This window comes from Heptranchias perlo, unplaced genomic scaffold (genome assembly GCF_035084215.1).
Source record: "Heptranchias perlo isolate sHepPer1 unplaced genomic scaffold, sHepPer1.hap1 HAP1_SCAFFOLD_90, whole genome shotgun sequence".
Classification (NCBI taxonomy): Eukaryota; Metazoa; Chordata; class Chondrichthyes; order Hexanchiformes; family Hexanchidae; genus Heptranchias; species Heptranchias perlo.
Window position 1 is genome coordinate 1460096 of NW_027139940.1, and position 20947 is coordinate 1481042.

At 46.5% G+C, this 20947-nt stretch overlaps 1 protein-coding gene across 1 annotated transcript; it reads right to left on the reverse strand.

Moving 5' to 3' along the window:
* Window positions 1–220: 220 nt before the first annotated feature.
* On the reverse strand, window positions 221–1093 carry LOC137319835 (probable G-protein coupled receptor 139). Its single transcript, XM_067981753.1, has one exon. It carries the CDS (start codon window positions 1091–1093, stop codon window positions 221–223), a length of 873 nt encoding a protein of 290 aa, XP_067837854.1.
* Between the last annotated feature and the right edge of the window lie 19854 nt (window positions 1094–20947).

Here is a 20947-nt window from a genome sequence, read left to right on the forward strand (position 1 = left end):
TTTATCCCATATGGACAAACATTTTTTGCGATAGATGACCAGATATTATTTTACAACTTGCCCTTGCATGTGATACGCACTTTGACAAGATCTGTACAATGAGTCTATCAATAGCCTCAGGATACAAACGTTTCAGCACTAACATGAACACCCAGTGTTTGCAGCACCGCAGCCGATCGGAATGACACAGTTCTCACTCTGCCGTCTTCAGATCTTCGCACTATTTAATGAATTTAACAATTACAGTCAAGGGATATTTCACCACGTTCTTCAACTGCTCTCTGAATTTCGCCTGGGTCACGGCATAAATACAGGTGGTTGTGCAGCAACTCAGGAGCTGGAGCACAAATCCCAGTTCTTGTACAAGTGGATGTAGAATTACAGACGTTCGCGCCAAATACAACAACCGTCGATTGATAGAATACAACATGAACACCACCCATAACACGATAAAGTTTCCTGATATAACGAACAGTAAAATCATTGATTTCCTGCGACTTTCCATCTCTGGGTGTATAGGACTTTCCCCACTGCTGTGACCCCGGAGTCTCCTGCAGGCTCTGCTGGCCACGAAAATGTGTCTGACTGTTAAAACATTGAGGAACACAATCAGATTAAATGGGACACATGGGGTGAGGATATAATGAAGGAGTTCGATTGCTGACCATACCGGTGACGTTGAAACACCCGTTACATCATTACAAAACCAAGGCAGATATGGACCTTTGAACATAAAGTACCAGAAAATGTTCTTTAAACAGCTCAGCACACTCACTGTTCCCAGAACCACATCTGCCGTTTTCTTGCTGCAATAATTAGTTTTCAGCTTCTGGCAATAAATGGCCACAAATCGATCAAAGGCTAAAGTGACGGTGAACCAGACAGAATAGTCCGTGACAGCATAAAGCAGGACGGTGTGGATATCACATATGGGAAAGTGGTCAAGAAAAGTCAACTGTGAACGATAAATAATGGGAATCTTCCTCAATGTCAGATCAGTGATAACGACCAGTAGATCCGCCGCTGCCATGGACACCAGGTAGTGAGTGACACATTTGGAGAGACCGCACTTTCCACGAGATAGAATCACCATTGTCAATAAATTAACTGTAAGGAAGGAAAATAAAGATGGGATTTTTAGATCAAGCTGGGACTCACTGTAAACAATAATAAAGTCTCTGGAACCAACTATATATTCTGGTGAAATCGCTGGATTCTCTGTAATTATTAGTACAGCCTCTGGATCCCCTGTAAATATTAGTACAGTCTCTGGATCCCCTGTAAATATTTGTACAGTCTCTGGATCATCCGTAAATATTAGTACAGTCTCGGGATCCTCTGTGAATATTAATACAGTGTCTACATCCCCTGCAAATATTAGTACAGTCTCTGGATCCCATATAAATATAAGTACAGTCTCTGGATCACATGTAAACATTAGTAAACTCTCTTGATCCCCTATCAATATTAGTACAGACTCTGGATTCCCTGCAAATATTAGTACAGTCTCTGTACACCTTGTAACAATTAGTACAGTCTCTGTATCCCCTGTAAATATTAGAACAATCTCTGTATTCCCTGTAAATATTAGTACACTCTCTGGATCCCCTGTAAATATTAGTACACTCTCTGGATCCCCTGTAAATATTAGTACATTCTCTGGATCCCCAGTAATTATTAGTACAGTCTCTGGTTCACCTGTAATCATTAGTACACTTTCTGGATCCCCTGTAAATATTGGTCGAGTCTCCGGATCCCCTGTGAATATTCGTACAGTCTCCGGATCCCCTGTGAATATTAATACATTCTCTGGATCCCCTGTTATTACTAGTGCAATATCTGGATTTCCAGTGTATATTAGTACTGTATCTGTATCCACCTGCAAATATAAGTTCCAGTTCTGGTTCTCCTGCAAACAATAGTTGCCTCCCTGTATCCTCCTGTAAATATTAGTACCACCTGCGGATCAACTGTAAATATTAATACAGTCTCTGAATCCCCCTGTAAATATTAGTACCGTCTCTGGATTCACTGTATATATTAGTACTGTTTCTGGGTCCCCCTTTAAATCTTAGTTCCATCTCTGGTTCCCCTGTAAATACTAGTTGCCTCCCTGTATTGCACTGTAAATATTAGTACCACCTCCGGATCCACTGTAAATATCACTACTGTCTCTGGATCACCTCTAAATTTTACTATCGGCCCTGGACTCCCGGCAAATATTAGTATCATCTCTGGACCACCCTGTAAATACTGACACACCACAAGGCCCCGTAAAAACAGGCTCATGCTAGGGCTCCCTGTACATACAAACTCACTCCCAGGATCCCATTGTAAATTAATCCTCACACATAGAAAGCCGCTTTAAATATATTTCCCATGCATGTTCCCCCTATCGCTATTGTTCCCATTCCACGTTAACACTTTAATTTTTACGATGGATATAAAGACTCACCAGGAACACCGACAGCAGCGAGGAGAGGCTAGTAAATAATAAGAACAGTAATACTGTGGAACATGGTGTATATGATTAATATTTGGATGTAGAGACTTACCAGGAACACCAACAGCAGCGAGGAGGGGATATTAAATTAGTTGTATGCTCCGAAGCATATAATATGTCCGCCCCTCCAATGACATTGAACCATAATATACATACAGATATTGAAATATCCAGAATGGACTGTCCCAATCCATTGTTCTGATATTCTGACCCATTGTTTTACATTCCAATCTATTGTTCCCAGGTTCCGATCTATTCTCTCCCACTCTGTAGAGCCATTGATCCCTGTTGGTGCCGGAGGGGATGCTCCCACTGACACTATTGGATAACAAATTGAATGTATTCGCTTATTTACAGCACACGAAAAAATTCCAGTGAGACAATTACGGCCCATGGAGACTGACATTAATTCCGGTCACTGAACAAATAGATTCGGTTAACAACGTTAAACTCAACGAATATGACATCAAAACATATATTTAATCAAATATAACACAGATGGAAAGCCCAAAGCCCAGTATATTATTTTAATAAATATTTGGAACAACAGAAACTATGAGACCCGCGGTCTGTCAGCATTGAAGCTGGATTATTGCTTCTGGCTGCTGGTACAATTGTACGTGTTTCTTCATGCTTCCTATACTTGGATAGATTTGCTCCAGTGTATAAAGAGCGGTTTGGCAGGTCTTACATTGTTGGTGTCATTTACAACAGTGCGCTGCACAAGATTCCTGGCAGCCATGGGTGGCCTGCTTGGGCTCCCGCTCGGCATAGAAGACGACTGGGAGCACGCAAAGAGGTCACTCAGAGCAGATCAAGCTGCAAGTAGAGGGAGGAGGAGGAGGAGGTGCAGGGCACTGAGCAGGAGGCTGTATCTCATGAAGGCCTTCAGGGAACAATACTCTGACCTCAACATAAGCGGAGGTCAATGCATCCGATTGCTGAAGTTGACGAAAGAGTTTCCAACATAGATTTTCAACTGCTGCAGCCACAACTAAGCCTCAGAGCAGGGCAAGGACAGCATGGTCTGTGGCTGTCAAGGTAACCATGGCGCTGAACTTTTATGGCTCTGGATCCTTTCAGGCCTCTGCTGGCGGTGTGAGCAACATCTCACAATTTGCAGTGCACTGCTGCATAAGGGAGGTCACTGAGGCACTGTACGAGCTGTGTAAACGGTTCATCACATTCCCTCTTGACCGAGAGAAGCTGAATGAGCGAGAGTGAGGCATTGCTCGCATTGCTTCCCAATGGTGCCATTGACAGCAAGCATCTTGCCATGTGTGCTGCAAATATCAACTCGGCCATCTTCATTAACAGAAAGGGGTTCCACTCCTTCAATATACACCTGGTATGCGACCACATGCAACGCATCATACAGGTCAATGCCCGCTACCTTGTCAGCAGTATGACACCTTCATTACCAGTCAGTCCTGTCAGCATGGCAGGCCAACGGCTGGCTATTGGGCGACCAGATCGCTCCCCTCATGAGGTGGCTCACGACTCCGGTCAGGAACACACACACATACGCAGAGCAGGCCTGCAGAGGGAGCCATGCAGCCACACAAAACGTCATCAAGCACACTGTCGGTGTCCTGAAGATACGCTTCCGCTGGCTGGTCCATTCTGATGGAGCCCTGCAGCACTCCGATTAGCGGGTGTCAAGATTCGTCGGTGTATGCTGCACAACCTCGCCCTCATAACGGAACAGCCCTGGCCACTGTCTATGTGGCGTGATACTGAGCTACAGGCAGAGGAAAAGGAGGGAGCGGAGGAAGAGGAGGGCGAGGAGGAACTGGAGGAGGAGGCAAGGAGGCAATAAGTTGTACAGACCCTGTCTGCTCGGGCTCTGCCTACTCACATTATTAATGCGTGATATCAGTAACCTCAACAACACCTCCCAAGTCACCAACTCACTTGCATTCCCCACCTGTCCTCTCCCACATCCCAATCGTCCTCCTCGTGATTAAAGATTGCTTCCTCCCGCAGCACGTTAATAAATCCAACATCAAACACTTCAAATACCAATTTATAAACTAACACATGAAATCATGTAAACACCATTACCATATTTATCCTTGTGTACTATTTTAGTGCCTGTCACTCGTGTGCCTTTAACTATCCTCGTGCTCCGACAAGGTTCATCTCCAGTGGCTGGAGTATGGGTGGTGGGAGGCTGCTGATCTTCAATGGAGGAGAGTGCGGATGGCCATAGAGGTCGACCTCGAGCAATTAATATAAAAAAATGGGTATCTTTGTCTGCCAATCAAACAATACTTAACACCAACTGGCTTTGGAACAGTCATTTCCCCCACAAAGACTAGTCTGTTTTTGTTCACCTCAATTAAGTGTGAGTTTTCTCCCATCAAACTCAATCTTGCCCCGATTGCTGTGTCCTGTTTCGAGTAACGTGTGACTCTCCTGTATTTGACTGGTCTTTGTTTCCGATCTGGTTGTCTCCGTTCATCGTTCACCAGGCAGCAAGTTCAATCTTATGTATATTTCCCCCGAGCTTTGAATAATACACAATTTGCATCGGTACAACAGGAAGTCAATTTTTAGGCAAGACCATGGTCTCGACTTGACTTTGGCTGGGTGGCTGTTCAACCCTCTCAGTCTTCATTGTTTCTCTTTCCCTCTTTCATGTCTCAACAGCAGGAGACGACACTTGAAAGTTGACCTCACTCACCTTGACTAGTCGTGTCAAATCATTGAACTTCATCCTGCACTGCATTCATGTTCTTGGTGCTACATTCCTGGCATTGACCTCGTTAATAACTTCCTCCCACTGCCACTTGAGCATATGTCTGGAAGGCCTCTTGCCCACCCACCACCTCCCCGCCGCCGCACGGATATATGATCCCCCTCCTGCTCTCCACCTCTTCCACCAGAGAACCTTGGTGCACGCTCTCACAGGCGCAGCCATTCACAGTGTCAGCTGGGGCACAGTAGGTCGACCTCTCATGAGTCAGAAGGTAGTGGGTTCACGACCCACTCCAGAAACTTCAGCACAAAATCTAGGCTGACACTCCAGTGCAGTACTGAGGGAGTGCAGCATTGTTGGAGGAGCCGTCTTTCGGATGAGACATGAAACCGTGGCTCCATCTGCCCTCTCAGGTGGACATTAAAGATCCAATGACACTATTTCGAACAAGAGCAGGGGAAGTTCTCCCCGGTGTCATTTGCTACAGTTTTGCCCATTCACCTAATATTTCAATATCCCGTTGTAATTTTATGTTTTCAACTACACTGCTTACAATGCCACCAATCTTTGTGTCATCGGCAAATTTAGATGTGAGACGTTCTATGCTTTCATCTAAGTCGTTCATAAATATTGTGAATAATTGAGGCCCCAAGACAGATCCCTGCGGGACTCCACTCGTCACATCCAGCCAATGTGAGTACCAACCCATTATCCCTACTCTCTGTCGCCTTTCGCTCAGCCAACTTCCTATCCAAGTCCATACTATTCCTTCGATTCCATGGCCTTCTATCTTAGCTAACAGTCTCTTATATGGGACTTTATCAAATGCCTTCTGGAAGTCCATATAAATAACATCCATTGACATTCCCCTGTCCACTAATTTAGTCACCTCTTCAAAAATTCAATCAGGTTTGTCAGGAACGACCTACCTTTCACAAATCCATGCTGGCTCTCTCTGATCAACTGAAAATTCTCGATGTGTTCAGTCACCCTATCCTTATTATAGACTCCAGCATTTTCCCCACAACAGATGTTAGGCTAACTAGTCTATAATTCCCTGGTTTCCCTCTCTCATTTCTTAAAAATCGGAGTGACGTGCAAGTTTCAATCTCGAGGGACAGTTCCTGAATCTAGAGAACTTTGAAAGATTATAGTGCAATCTGGTCACCTACTTCCTTTAAAACCTTGGGATGGAAATCATCTGGCCCTGGGGATTTGTCACTCTTTAGTACTATTATTTTCTTCATTACTGTTGCTTTGCTGATGTTAATTTTATTGAATCCCTGTCTCCGATTCAATATTAGTTTTCTTGGGATTTCCGGCATGCTATCCTCTTTTTCGAATGTAAATACTGAAGCAAAGTAATTATTCAACATGTCCGCCATTTCCCCATTTTCAGTTTTTAAGGGGCCAATACTGCTCCTGACCACTCTCTTTTACCTAATATAACTATAAAAGTTCTTCGTATTGGTTTTGATATCCCTTGCAAGTTTCTTTTCATATTCTGTTTTTGTAGCTCTTGCTATCTGTTTTGTGACCCTTTGTTGATCTTTGTATCTTTCCCATTCGCCAGGATCGGTGCCATTTTTTGCCTTTTTGTTTGCCCTTTCCTTATGTCTTATACAGTCCCTTACCTCTTTAGTTCTCCATGGCTGTTTTTTGACTCACATACACAATCACAGAAACACTCACAGCCACACTCACAGAAACACTCGCAGACAAACTCACAGACACACTCACTGTCACAACCACAGCAACAATCACAGCCACGCACAACCACACGTCCAGCCACACACACAGCCACACTCACAGACACACTCGCAGACACACTAACAGACACAATCACCGTCACACACAGACACTATCACACTCACACTCACAGCCACACAGAGTCACACTCAAAGACACACACGCAGTCACAATCACAGTCACACTTAAAGCAACAAACAGCCAGACATACAGCCACAAACAGCCACACACAGGCACACACACAGCCACACTCACAGATACACTCGCAGACATAATCACAGTCACACAGCCTTACTCACAGCCACACTCACAGCCACACACACGGCCACACTCACAACCTCACACACAGCCACACTCACAGACACACACAGACACAATCACAGTCACACGCACAGACACACTCAAAGCCACACTCACAGACACACTCACAGCCACACACAGCCACACACACAGCCAGACTCACAGACACAATCACATTCACACACAGACACAATCACAGTCACACTAAGACACACACACTGCGACACTCACTGCCACACACACAGATACACTCACAGCAACAAACAGTCACACACACCGCCACACTTGCAGACACACACACAGCCGCACTCACAGACACAATCACTGTGGCGCTAACATACACAATTGCAATCACACTCACAGAGACGCTCACAGACACCATCATAGTCACAATTTCAGAAACAATCACAGACACAATCACAGCTACATTCACACACTCACAGAAAAAACTCACAGACACACCCACACACTAACATCGACATTCACCGACACACACACAGACACTGACACTCACAAACACACTCAACCTCACGTACTATAACAGGGAGCAGACTGATCTCACCAGCACCTGAGAACTGATACCCAAACTAGGACATGGAGGGAAGGAAAGTGGCAGGGTTCATGTGGGTGCGAGCAATAGGGGTGGAGGGTTTGAGTCTCAATTAGGGATGGGGTGGAACAGACATTTGTCAAGGCCCCTCTCATTCCTCACGAAGTCCCGTATACCCCTCTATAAGGACTCCTCTCATTCACCACTCAGTCCGTTATACCCCTCTATAAGGCTCCCTCTCATACCCCACTCTGTCCCTCATACCCCTCTGTAAGGCTCCCTCTCATTCTGCACTCAGCCCTGTATGCTCCTTGTAGCACGGTATCTGAGGGTCCAGATCCCCGAGTAAGTGTGTGGCCGTTTTAAGAAACCTCCACTTTAAGAGGAGAGGTATGGTTCTTTTAATGGACCTCACCTTTAGGAAGTAATTAAGTCTGGAGTGGGTGAAGACCTTCCCCAGTTAGCTGAGAGTTAAAAGGGTGAGACACAAGAGGAAGAAGGCTGCTGCTCTTGCTGAGACACAGCTCCCTGAAAACAGCCCAGAGAGGACGCTGGAAAGTATCTGGGGTTGGCACGGAGTAATGAAAAGTGTACTAGGCATCACCAAAGGGACGGTGTATTGGGGAAAGTGTACTCGGTGTCACCAAAAGGACGGTGTACTGGGGAAAGTGTACTCGGCGTCACCAAAAGGAAGGTGTATTGGGGAAAGTGTACTCGGTGTCGCCAAAAGGATGGTGTACTGGGGAAAGTGTACTCGGTGTCGCCAATGGGACGGTGTATTGGAAATTATGCCAGTCGTCGCCAAAGGGACGGTGAATTGGGGAAAGTGGACTTGGCATCAGCAAAGGTACGTAGTATTGAAAAGTGTAATGACGTCGCCAAAGGGACTGTAGTGTGAATTTGTTTGGTGAGAGAAAAAAAAGAAACGTGGTCTGAAGTCTGAATTAGTCCAACTCGATGGTAGTTTGTATGAGGAAGGTTATGAGATGGTCGGACTCTGACAATATAAAAAGGGATATTCTGTGGACAAGAAGTTGTAAAATAGAAATAGCAGTTGGGCCGAATGGCCTCTGTGTTGTAGTGTGCATTCGATGCAAAATATACAAAATATAATAGAATTACATATTTGTCATAGACAGTAACGGCACAGAAGGAGGCCATTCGGCCCATCGTGTCTGTGCTGGCCGAAAGAGAGCTGTCCAGCTCAATCCCACTTTCCAGCACTTGGTCGGTAGCCCTGTCGGTTCCGGAACCAAAAGTGCACATCCAGGTACTTTTTAAATGAGTTGAGGTTTTCTGCCACTTTAGTCAAGTTGTTGTTGTTGTTGTTAAATAACGGTTTCAGGGGAACTTTTTACCCAGATGGGCCGAATGGCGATTATCTGTGCCGTGCTGTATTCTATGCGATATACATAATGCATCCAGGAATTGGCCCGTGCAGCGCCCAATTTTCAGCCACTCTGCTGCCTCTTAAGTTCTCAAAATGGATTCCGTAATGCACGCATCTCGTGTGACGTGCGCTGGACGCTATTTTGACAAAGACGTTTGCGCACGTGTGGATAACAAACACCGGCATCATGTAAAGTGAGGAGAATGGGAGTTAAATTGAATATATCCCGAATGGCATGATTTACTCCCACCTCTTAAAGCCAGGCTGCACCTCTTCGTGACATTCTGCATCTCTTATTTGCAGAGAATCTGAACGGAGGTCAGAAATCACACACGTGATACATAGATGAAGGTACCGTCCCTGTTTACAAACTGATTAGTTATGTTAAATCATTAAATAAAGGTTGCACACCACTAAATCACACATCCTTCAAGCTGCACGCCAGACCTCACCAATCTGCCGATCTGAATTTGTACCAGGCCTGCGAGAGAGCGTGCACCAAGATTCTCTGATGATGCACTAAAGCCTTGGTGCAAGATGTGGACAGAATGAGGGGCATCCTGTATCCGCAGAGGGGCAAGAGGCCCTGCAGGCAAATGCTCCCAAGGCAGTCGGAGGCAACGGGGACGAAATCAATGCCAGGAGCATAGCACCATGAACATGGATGCAATGCAGGAAAAAGTTCAATGCTTTGGCATGAGTGGCCACGGTGAGTGAGGTCAACTGTCAACTGGCTCCTCCTACCAACTGCACCACTCGCCGCTTCCACTGCTCCACGCACTACACCCCCCATCAACCACCTACCAACAAACTCTTTCAAGCAATATTCAACTCTTCCTACCAGATGCTTCCACTCACGATCACACATTACCACTGCTGCAAGGTCACACACACTGGCAGCCATTCAACCATGCCAGGCACATCACCCAGACATCCTGCAGGACACTCACCGACACAATTCTCGCGTTCTTGCAAGAGGAGGTGATGCATAACAGGAGACAGCGAGTGGCAGTGACATTTAGCTCCTCGAGCCTGTTGCGCCATTCAATGAGATCATGGTGGACCTCTGACCTAACTCCATATACCCGTCTTAGTCCCATATCCCTTAATATCCTTGGTTCACAGAAATCTATCAATCTCAGACTGACAATTCACAATTGAGCGAGCATCAACTGCAGTTTGCGGAAGAGCGTTCCAAACTTCTCCTAACCTTTGCGTGTAGAAGCGAGTCCTAACTTCACTCCTGCATGTCCTGTCTCCAAATGTTAGGCGATGTCCCCATGTCCGAGTATTCAATTATAGGAGACCTCCAAATGCATCAGTGGCCAGAAGCAATAATCCAGCAACTAAACTTTAAATCCTGCATGGTCCCTTTAAATAGGGCTGGTGGGGGTCCTTCAGTCACTCTAAGATACGTGCTGATGGTTGGGGTTAAGTCTGGTCTTTGAGTTGAGCGTTAAGTCCCAAAATGTTGTCCATCACTTTAAATCCGCGTTGCACACTGATCTAACGCATATTGTCCCTACTTTCATGTCACAGGCTTTCGTTATCTGCGGGCACGCGAAACCCTTTACCAAGATGGCGTCCGGCGCACCGAATGCTGAAAGCGCCTCAGCAATCCTGGAGATCTGCTGGAGAATATAACCTGTAACGCAGCAGTCTGAGCTTCCAAATGAAGCAAACACACCTTTGACATTGGTTTGTGCTGCAGTGGAAGCTGTGACATTGGTCAACAGGCTCTGCGTCATGGTTGGTTCCACAGGTGTGCTGCTGGAGGTGATCACCCGTTCTCTGCAGGAAAGGATGGGCTCCAAGATCTGTGTAAAGCCCTGTTCCAAGTTCCAGTGGACTCCTCGATGCCCCTTGATATTGTGTTCATTCTTTCCAGTGCACCGAGCAATAGGTTTTGTACGCCCATCAGCCGCCTTCTGTAGCCGGGCCCATTGAAGTCCTCATTTGACTCCTCGGCAGCAGAACTAGTGCCCTCCGGCGATCTGGCACCTGTGGTATCCGTTCCCCCTGCCCAGGCTCCTGTGCACTTGTGCCCGGTGTCTCACCATGTGCCGATGCCTCCCCTAAGCTACGCGCAGAGTGAGTCCTTGAGTTGGTGGCTGGGAATATAAGATCGAGTGACGATGTGTCTACATCATCACTGTCATCTTCCTCTTCCTCCTCCGACTGGGCAGGTTCCGGTTCTTGGGTATCTACAATGTCAACGGGACACGGGTTGAGTTGTGGTGCGGGGAGAGGAGACAGTAAGATGTGCGTGCTTGCATCATCTGCAGCACGTGAGCCAGAACAGCTTGTGAGGTGAGGGAGAAGTGGGAAACGAGAAGGAGCATGAGGTATGGATTGTCGAGACCCCCTTCGTCGAGGCCTCTAGCACCCCCAGTGGCCAGGTCCGCAGCGACGGCCCGTCCAATGATGGCCAGCACTGTCTCGTCCAGTGAGTGTCCTGCAAGTTGTTTGGGTGATGTGACTGTCATGGTCTTGTTTAATGGTGCAGTTGGTAGGAGACGACATTTGACAGTTGAATTCACTCACGTTGACCATTCGTGTCAAATCGTTGAACTTATTCCTGCACTGCATCCATGTGTGTGGTGCAATGCTCCTGGCATTGAATTCTAGCGCAGTATTTGTCTGGTGGGCCTCTTGCCGCCCCCTCCACCCCCACCCCACCGGCTCTGCGGATGCTGGAAGCCCCTCTATGCGTCCATCTCCTACACCGAGGCCTCCAGTGCGTAGTCTGAGAAAGTTGGTGCACGTCGGCCTCGCCATTGCTACAGAAGTTTATAAACACAGAAAGCTGTCACATCGGCGGAGACCTCACAGTTCTGGACACTGGGTGAAATACACTGAGGTGTTTATAAACACAGAGGTGCCTTTGTTGGATAACCATCAAAAACGGACGCGGTGCGCGATTAACCCGCACCCGTTGGTGGCGATGCAGGCAGCACCTAACATTCTTGGTGCCTTCTGATTTCAATGATTGCTACGTTGATTAGCTGCAGGCACCAGCAGGGTGTCCAGATACCGGGAGTGGCTCGTTCGACTTGAAGGCAGCCTGCACCTCTTAAAGGAAAGGTGCAATGTGGTAGCAGGAATTGGTGGAAGCCCATTGGGAAGTAAATCTATGCTGGAATATATTGAAGGAAAAAAAAGACTTGCATTTATATAGCGCTTTTCACAACCTCAGGATGTACCAAATCGCTTTACAGCCAATGAAGTGTCACTATTGTAATGTAGGTAACCTGGCAACCAATTTGCGCACAGCACGCTCCCACAAGCAGCAATTTGATAATGACCACATAATCTATGTTTTAGTGATGCTGGTTGAGGGATAAATATTGGCCCCAGGATACCGGGGAGAACTCCTCTGCTCTTCTTCGATATAGTGCCATGGAACCTTTTATGTCCACCTGAGAGGGCAGATCGGGGACATGGTTTTACGTCTCATCCGAAAGACGGCTCTTCCAACAATGTTGCTCTCCCTCAGTACTGCACTGGAGTGTCAGCCTAGATTTGGTGCTAAAGTTTCTGGAGTGGGTCTTGAACCCACGACCTTCTGACTCATGAGAGGGCGACCCACTGAGCCCCAGCTGACACTGTGAATGGCTGCGCCTGTGAAAGTGTGTTCCAAGGTTCTCTGATGGAAGAGGTGAAGAGGAGGAGGGTCATCCTGTATCCGCTGGGTTGGTGGGAGGTTGGTCAAGAGGCCCTCCAGGCATATGCTCAAGTAGCAGTCGGAGGAAGCAGTGAACGAGGTCAATGCCAGGAGTGAAGCACCAAGAACATGGATGCAGTGCAGGAAGAAGTTAAATGATTTGACACGACTAGTCAAGGTGAGTGAGGACAACTGTCAAGTGGCGTCTACTACTGTTGAGACATGAATGAGGGAAAGAGATGCAATGAAGACTGAAAGGGTTGAACAGCCATCCAAAGAAAGTCAAGTCGGGTCCATGTCCTTGCCTAACAATTGACTTCCTGTTGTACAGATGCAAATTGGTATTACTCAAAGCCTGGGGAAAATATACATAAGATTGAAGTTGCTGCCTGGTGAACGATGAATGGAGACAACCAGTCTCGGAAAAAAAAGAACAGTCAAATTCAGGGAAGGCACACGTTACTCTAAACAGGACACAGCAATTGGGGCAAGATTGAGTTTGATGGGAGAAAACTCATACCTCATTGAGGTGAACAAAGACAAACTGTTCTTTGTGGGGGAAATGACTGTTCCAAAGCCAGTTATTTTTAAGTGGTGTTGAGTGGCTGACAAAGATACCCAGTCTGTGTGTATTAAGTGGGTTTCGGTGGGCCTGTCCAAGGTGTGAGCAAAGGTAGCATAAAGGGACCAGGGCCACGCATTGGCTGATTTGGGGGGTACTGTCTAAAGAGCTCGTGCCTCGGCTTGACTGTATCCTGCTTATCGCACTGTAACACTGAAATAATGGCACGACAAGGAACGAGTCTGCCCATCATTTCACCCAACTTCAGCTCCCAACAGCATTGGCCGAATGGCCTCCTTCTGTTCCGTTATTTTATATGATTCTATGAACTGTCCAATTTCCCTCATCCACTGTTCAACACACTAAAACCCTCATCACCCACATACCAACACATTCTTTCAAGTAGCAGTCAACTCTTCCAATCCTCCTCTCACCCTCACACATGATCACTGCTGCAAGCCGCACACCCCCAACTCACAGGTCACACACACTTGCCAACTATTCATCCACAACAGCCACATTATCCAAACATTTTGCAGGACACTCACTGAGACACTTCCCTCAATCTTGAAGGAGAAGGTGGCGCATTTCGGGACGCAGCAAAAAGAACTGGAGGAGGACAAGCACGCCGATACGTCCTTACCCCCATGGAGGAGCCAGTGCTGGCCATCATTGGATGGGCCGTTGCTGCGGCCATGGAAACTGGCGGTGCTGGATGTCTGCATTGGAGCTCAGACTGCTGCTTTAGAAGCCCAGACTGCAGCGTTCAAGGCTCAGACTGCTCTTATCGAGGCTGTGGGTACAACCGTGGAACAGGACTTCCAGGGCGTTACAGCACTCCAATAATCTGTTCTCCAAAGAAGACTGCTGTCCGCTCTCCGGGCGACAGCATTCCTGCTCCCACCCCTGCCACTCTGCCAATGCCCTTGCCGTTGCCTGTCAGCCAACCAGGCCAGAATGCTGCAGCCCATGCCGGGATGGTGCAGTCTGAAGCCGGGCCCTCTCACCCCGAAATGCTCAAGGTCGATCTCCAAGGCCATCTGCACTCTCCTCCATTGAAGGTCAGCAGCCTCCTACCAACCATGCTCCAGCTTCTAGGGATGCACCTTGTCGGAGCACTCGGATCGGTGAAGGCATACGAGTGACAGGCACTGAAATAATGCACATGGGTAATGTTGTTTACATGATATCATGTGTTCGTTTATAAATTTGTGTTTGAAGTCGCAGTATTTTTTTATTCGGTCATGGGATGTGGGCTTCGCTGGCAAGGCGAGCATTTATTGCCCATCCCTAACTACCCTTGAGAAGGTGGTGTTGAGCCGCCTTTTTGAACCGCTGCAGTCCGTGTGGTGAAGGTTCTCCCACAGTGCTGTTCGGTATGGAGTTCCAGATTTTGACCCAGCGACGATGAAGGAACGGCGATATATTTCGAAGTCGGGATGGTGTATGACTTGGAGGGGAACGTGCAGCTGGTGTTGTTCCCATGTGCCTGCTGCCCTTGTCCTTCTAGGTGGTAGAGGTCGCGGGTTTGGGCAGTGCTGTCGAAGAAGCATTGGCGAGTTGCTGCAGTGTATCCTGGGATGGTACACACTGCAGCCACAGTGCGCCGGTGGTGAAGGGAGTGAATGTTTAGGGTGGTGGATGGGGTACCAATCAAGCGGACTGTTTTTTCCTGGATTGTGTCGAGCTTCTTGAGTGTTTTTGGATCTGTACTCATCCATTCAAGTGGAGAGTATTCCATCACACTCCTGACTTGTGCCTTATAGATGGTGGAAAGGCTTTGGGGAGTCAGGAGGTGAGTCATTCACGGCAGAATAACCAGCCTCTGACCCGCTCTTGTAGCCACAGTACTTATGTGGCCGGCTCAGTTAAGTTTCTGTTCAATGGTGATCCCCAGAATGTTGATGGTGGGGATTTGGCGATGGTAATGCCGTTGAATGTCAAGGCGAGGTGGTGAGACCCTCTCTTGTTGGAGATGGTCATTGTCTGGCACTTGTCTGGAGCGAATGTTACTTGCCGCTTATCAGCCCAAGCTTTATGCGCTGCGGGTGGAAGCGATGCGTCATCATGAGGAGAATGATTGTGAGAGTACAGGTGGGGAATGTATGACTTTTGTTGATGGCTTGGGCCGTGTTGTTGAGGTTACTGATGTCACTCATTAATAAGGTGAGCACGCAGAGTCCTGGCAGATATGGCCTGTTCACCTTATTGCCTCTTGGGCTCTTCCTCCATTTCTCCACTTCCTCCTCTCTCTCCTCTTCCTCTGCCTACTGCTCAGATTCTCGCCGAATCGGTAGTGGCCAGGGCTGTTCCCATATAAGGGCGAGGTTGTGCAGCATACAACGCCGAATCTTGACACCCAATCAACGGAGTGCTGCTCCAGTATGGACCACGGAGCGGAAGCTTTGCTTTTGGACAGATACAGTATGCTCCATGACGTGTTGTGTGGCTGCATGGCTCACTCTGTCGGCCTGCTCTGCGTGCATGCGTGCGTTCCTGACCGGAGTCGTGAGCCACTTCATGAAGGGATAGATCTGGTCACCCAATAGCTAGACTTTGACCTGCCATGCTGTTCGGACTACCGCGTCATGACTGCTGCCAGGGTAGCGGGCATTGATCTGCATGATGCATTGCGTGTGGTCGCACACCTGGTGTATATTGAAGGAGTGGAACCACTTTCTGTTCATGAAGATGGCCGAGTTGATATTTGGAGCACACATGGCAATATGCTTGCAGTCAATGGCACCATAGGGGAGCAATGCGAGCAATGCCTCGCTCTCGCTCATTTAGCTTCTCTCTATCAAGAGGGAATGTGATGAACCTTTTATTCAGCTCGGACAGTGCCTCAGTGACGTCCCTTATACAGCAGTGTACAGCAAACTGTGAGATGTTGCTGATATCGCCAGCAAAGGCCTGAAAGGATCCAGCGCCGTAAAGGTTCAGCGCCACGGTTAACTTGACAACCACAGGCCATGCGGTCCTTACCCTGCCCTGAGGCTTCAATTGTGGCCGCAGCAGTTGACAAATCTCCGTCACGAACTCTTTCGTGAACTGCAGCCATCGGATGCATTGATCTCCGCTTATGTTGAGGTAAGAGTATTGTTCCCTGATGGCCCTGATGAGATACGGCCTCCTGCTTAGTGCCCTGGACCTCCTCCTCCTCCCTCTCCTCGCAGCTTGATCTGCTCTGCGTGACCTCTCTGCGTGCTCCGAGTTGTCTTCAATGTCCATCGGGAGCCCCAGCAGGCCACCCATGGCTGACAGGAATATTGTTCAGCGCACTGTTGTAAACACCAACAATGTAAGACCTGCCAACCCGCTCTTTATACGCTGTAGCAATTCTATCCAAGTATCGGAAGCTTCAAGAAACAAGTACAATTGTACCAGCAAACAGAAGCAATAATCTAGCTTCAATGCTCACAGACCGCGGGTCTCATAGTTTCTGTTGTTCCAACTATTTATTAAAATAATATACTGGGCTTTGGGCTTTCCATCTGTCTAATATTTGATTAAATATATGTTTTGATGTCTTATTCCTTGAGTTTAAAGTTTTAACCAAATCTGTTTGTTCAGTGACTGGAATTAATGTCAGTCTCCATGGGTCCTAATTGTCTCACTGGAATGTTTTCCTGTGCTGTAAATAAGCGACTACTTTCAATGTATTATCCCATAGTGTCAATGGGAGCATCACCTCCGGCACTAACAGGCAGGGATCAGGGCTCTGCAGAGTGGGAGAGAATCGGTCGGAACCTGGGAACAATGGATTGGAATGTTAAACAATGGGTCAGAATCTTAGAACAACAGATTGGAATGTTACAGCAATGGGTCGGAATCTTAGAACAATAGATTGGGACAGTCCATTCTGGGTATTTCAATACCAGCATGTATATTATGGTTCAATGTCATAGAGTCATAGAGTTATACAGCACGGATAGAGGCCCTTCGGCCCATCGTGTCCGCGCCGGCCATCAGCCCTGTCTACTCTAATCCCATATTCCAGCATTTGGTCCGTAGCCTTGTATGCTATGGCATTTCAAGTGCTCATCCAAATGCTTCTTGAATGTTGTGAGGGTTGCTGCCTCCACAACCCTTTCAGACAGTGAGTTCCAGACTCCAACCACCCTCTGGGTGAAAAAGTTCTTTCTCAAATCCCCTCTTAACCTCCCGCCTTTTACCTTGAATCTATGTCCCCTTGTTATAGAACCCTCAACGAAGGGAAAAAGCTCCTTAGTATCCATCCTATCTGTGCCCCACATAATTTTGTACACCTCAATCATGTCCCCCCTCAGCCTCCTCTGCTCCAAGGAAAACAAACCCAATCTTCCCAGTCTCTCTTCATAGCTGAAGCGCTCCAGCCCTGGTAACATCCTGGTGAATCTCCTCTGCACCCTCTCCAAAGCGATCACATCCTTCCTGTAGTGTGGCGACCAGAACTGCACACAGTACTCCAGCTGTGGCCTAACCAGTGTTTTATACAGCTCCATCATAACCTCATTGCTCTTATATTCTATGCCTCGGCTAATAAAGGCAAGTATCCCATATGCCTTCTTTACCACCTTATCTACCTGTTCCGCCGCCTTCAGGGATCTGTGAACTTGCACACCAAGATCCCTCTGACCCTCTGTCTTGCCTAGGGTCCTCCCATTCATTGTGTATTCCCTTGCCTTGTTAGTCCCTCCAAAGTGCATCACCTCGCACTTTTCCGGGTTAAATTCCATTTGCCACTGTTCCGCCCATCTGACCAACCCATCTATATCGTCCTGCAGACTGAGGCTATCCTCCTCGCTATTTACCACCCTACCAATCTTTGTATCATCAGCGAACTTACTGATCATACATTTTACATTCATATCCAAGTCATAAATGTAGACCACAAACAGCAAGAGGGGCGGACACATGTTATGCTTCGGAGTATACAATTAATATACTATCCGCTCCTCGCTGCTGTCGGTGTTCCTGGTAAGTCTCTATATGCAGCTGTTAATTCTATAAACCGTGTTCCACTGTATTACTCTCCTTGTCATTCCCTGTGTAATAATCTCTTCTCTTCGAGTTTCCGGTAAGCCTTTATAATTAAAGGGTGAACGTGGTATGGGAAATATAGCGATCAGGGGAACATGGATAGGAAAATATTTACGGGGATTTGCTCGGTGTGAGGGTTAATTTACAATGGGTCCCTGGGATGAGTTTGTATCTTCAGGGAGCCCTAGCATGTGCCTGTTTTTACAGGGCCCTTAGGGTGTGTCAGTATTTACAGGGGAGCCCAGAGATGCTACTAATATTTGCAGGATGATCCAGGGAGTCAACTAATAATTACAGGGGAACCAGAGATAGTACTAATATTTACAGGGGGATCCAGAAACAGTACTAATATTTACAGGGGGATCCAGAGACTGAACGAATATTTACAGGGGTATCCAGAGGCAGTATTAATATTTTCAGGGGATCCAGAGACTGTGCTAATAGTCACAGAGGATCCTGAAATTGTACTAACATTTACAGGGGTATCCAGAGCTGGTATTAATATTTACAGAGGGATCCAGAGAATGTACTAATATTTACAGGGGTATCCAGAGCTGGTATTAATATTTACAGAGGGATCCAGAGAATGTACTAATATGTATCGGGCATTTAGAGATGGTACCATTATTTACAGGGGGATCCAGGGATGGTACTACTATTTACACGGGATCCACAGACTGTACTAATATTCTAAAGGGTTCCGCTAACAGTTTTAATATTTACACTGGATTCCTGAGATGGTGCTATTATTTAAGGGGATCAGGAGTTCGTACTAATAAGTACAAGGGATTAAGAGATGGTATTAATATTTACAGGGGATCCGGAGATGGTACAAATATTTTGAAGGATTCCAGAGAACGTGCTAATATTTATGGGGGATTCATAGACGATTCTAATATCTACAGAGGATCCAGAGACTGTACAAATATTTACAAGTACATTCCAGATGTGTTGCTAATATTTATAGGGAATGGAATGACGTTAATCATATTTACAGTGGAAGCAGAGATGGTATTATTACTTACAGGGGATCCAGATACGTTGTCAATACTTCCAGGGGATCCAGAGACGGTACTAATATTTACAGGGGATCCAAGATTGTGCTAATAATTACAGGGATCCAGAGACGGTATGGATATTTACAGGGGACCCAGAGACAGTGCTAATATTTACAGGGGATCCAGAGACTGTATCATTATTTACATGGGATCCAGAGACTATACACATATTTACAGGTGATCCAGGAACTGTACAATATTTACAGGGGATCCAGAGACGGTGCCAATATTGAAAGGGGATCCAGATACTGTATTAATATTTACAAGGCGTAGAGGGACTGTACTACTATTTACAGTGGATCCAGAGACTGTATTAATATTTACAGGAGATCCAGAGATTGTACTAAGAATTACAGGGGATCCAGAGACTGTACTAATATTTACGGGGGATCCAGTCTCGGTGCCAATATATACAGGGATCCAAAGTCTTTACTAATATTTACAGGGGGTCCAGAGACTGTACTAATGTTTACAGGGGATCCAGAGACAACACAATTAATGACAGGGGATTCGTGAGACGAAAGTAATATTTTCAGGGGATCCAGAGACAATACTAATATTTACAGTGGATTCAGAGACGGTAGTAATATTTCGTGGGGATCCAGAGTTGGTATTAATATTTACAGGGGATCCAGAGACTTACAAATAATTACAGGGGATCCAGAGACGGTACTAATATTTACATGGGATTCCAGCGATGGTACTAATATTTAGAGGAGGTCCAGCGATGGTACTAATAATTACAGGGGACACAAATTCAGTACCAATACTTGCAATTTATTCGAGGCGGTATTAATATTTACAGGGGGCGAAGAGACGGTACTAATATTTGGAAGGGGTCTCGAGTTGGTACTAATTAAAAGTCGTCCAGAGACGGTACAATATTTGCAGGGGTCCGGGAACAGTCCTGATAGAGCATTCAGATGTGGTACTATTCTTTCCAGGTGATCCAGAGACTATACCAATTTTGCAGCTGGACCATAGACTGTGTTATCAGTTAGAGAGGATCCGGAGATGGTACTAATATTTACAGGGGAACCAGAGTTGGTATTAATATGTACAGGGGACCCAGAGACTGTACTAATATTGAAAGGGGATCCAGAGACTGTACTAATAATTACAGGGGACCCAGAGACCGTACTAATAATTACAGGAGATCCAGAGACTGTACTAATATTTACATGGGATCCAGAGACTGTACTAATAATTACAGAAGATCCAAAGACTGTACTAATATTTACATGGGATCCAGAGAATTTACTAAAATTTACATGGGTCCCAGAGACTATACTAAAATTACAGAAATTACAGAGACTGTATTAATGTTTACAAGGGATTCAGAGGAGGGACTAATATTTTCACATGTTCCCGAGACAGTACTAATAATTACACATGTTCCAGAGACGGTGCTAATATTTACACATGTTCCAGAGACGGTGCTAATATTT

What these genes read in the sequence shown, in the direction of transcription:
- LOC137319835 (XM_067981753.1), bottom strand. Translation starts at nt 1,093, where the DNA reads ATGGTGATTCTATCTCGTGGAAAGTGCGGTCTCTCCAAATGTGTCACT.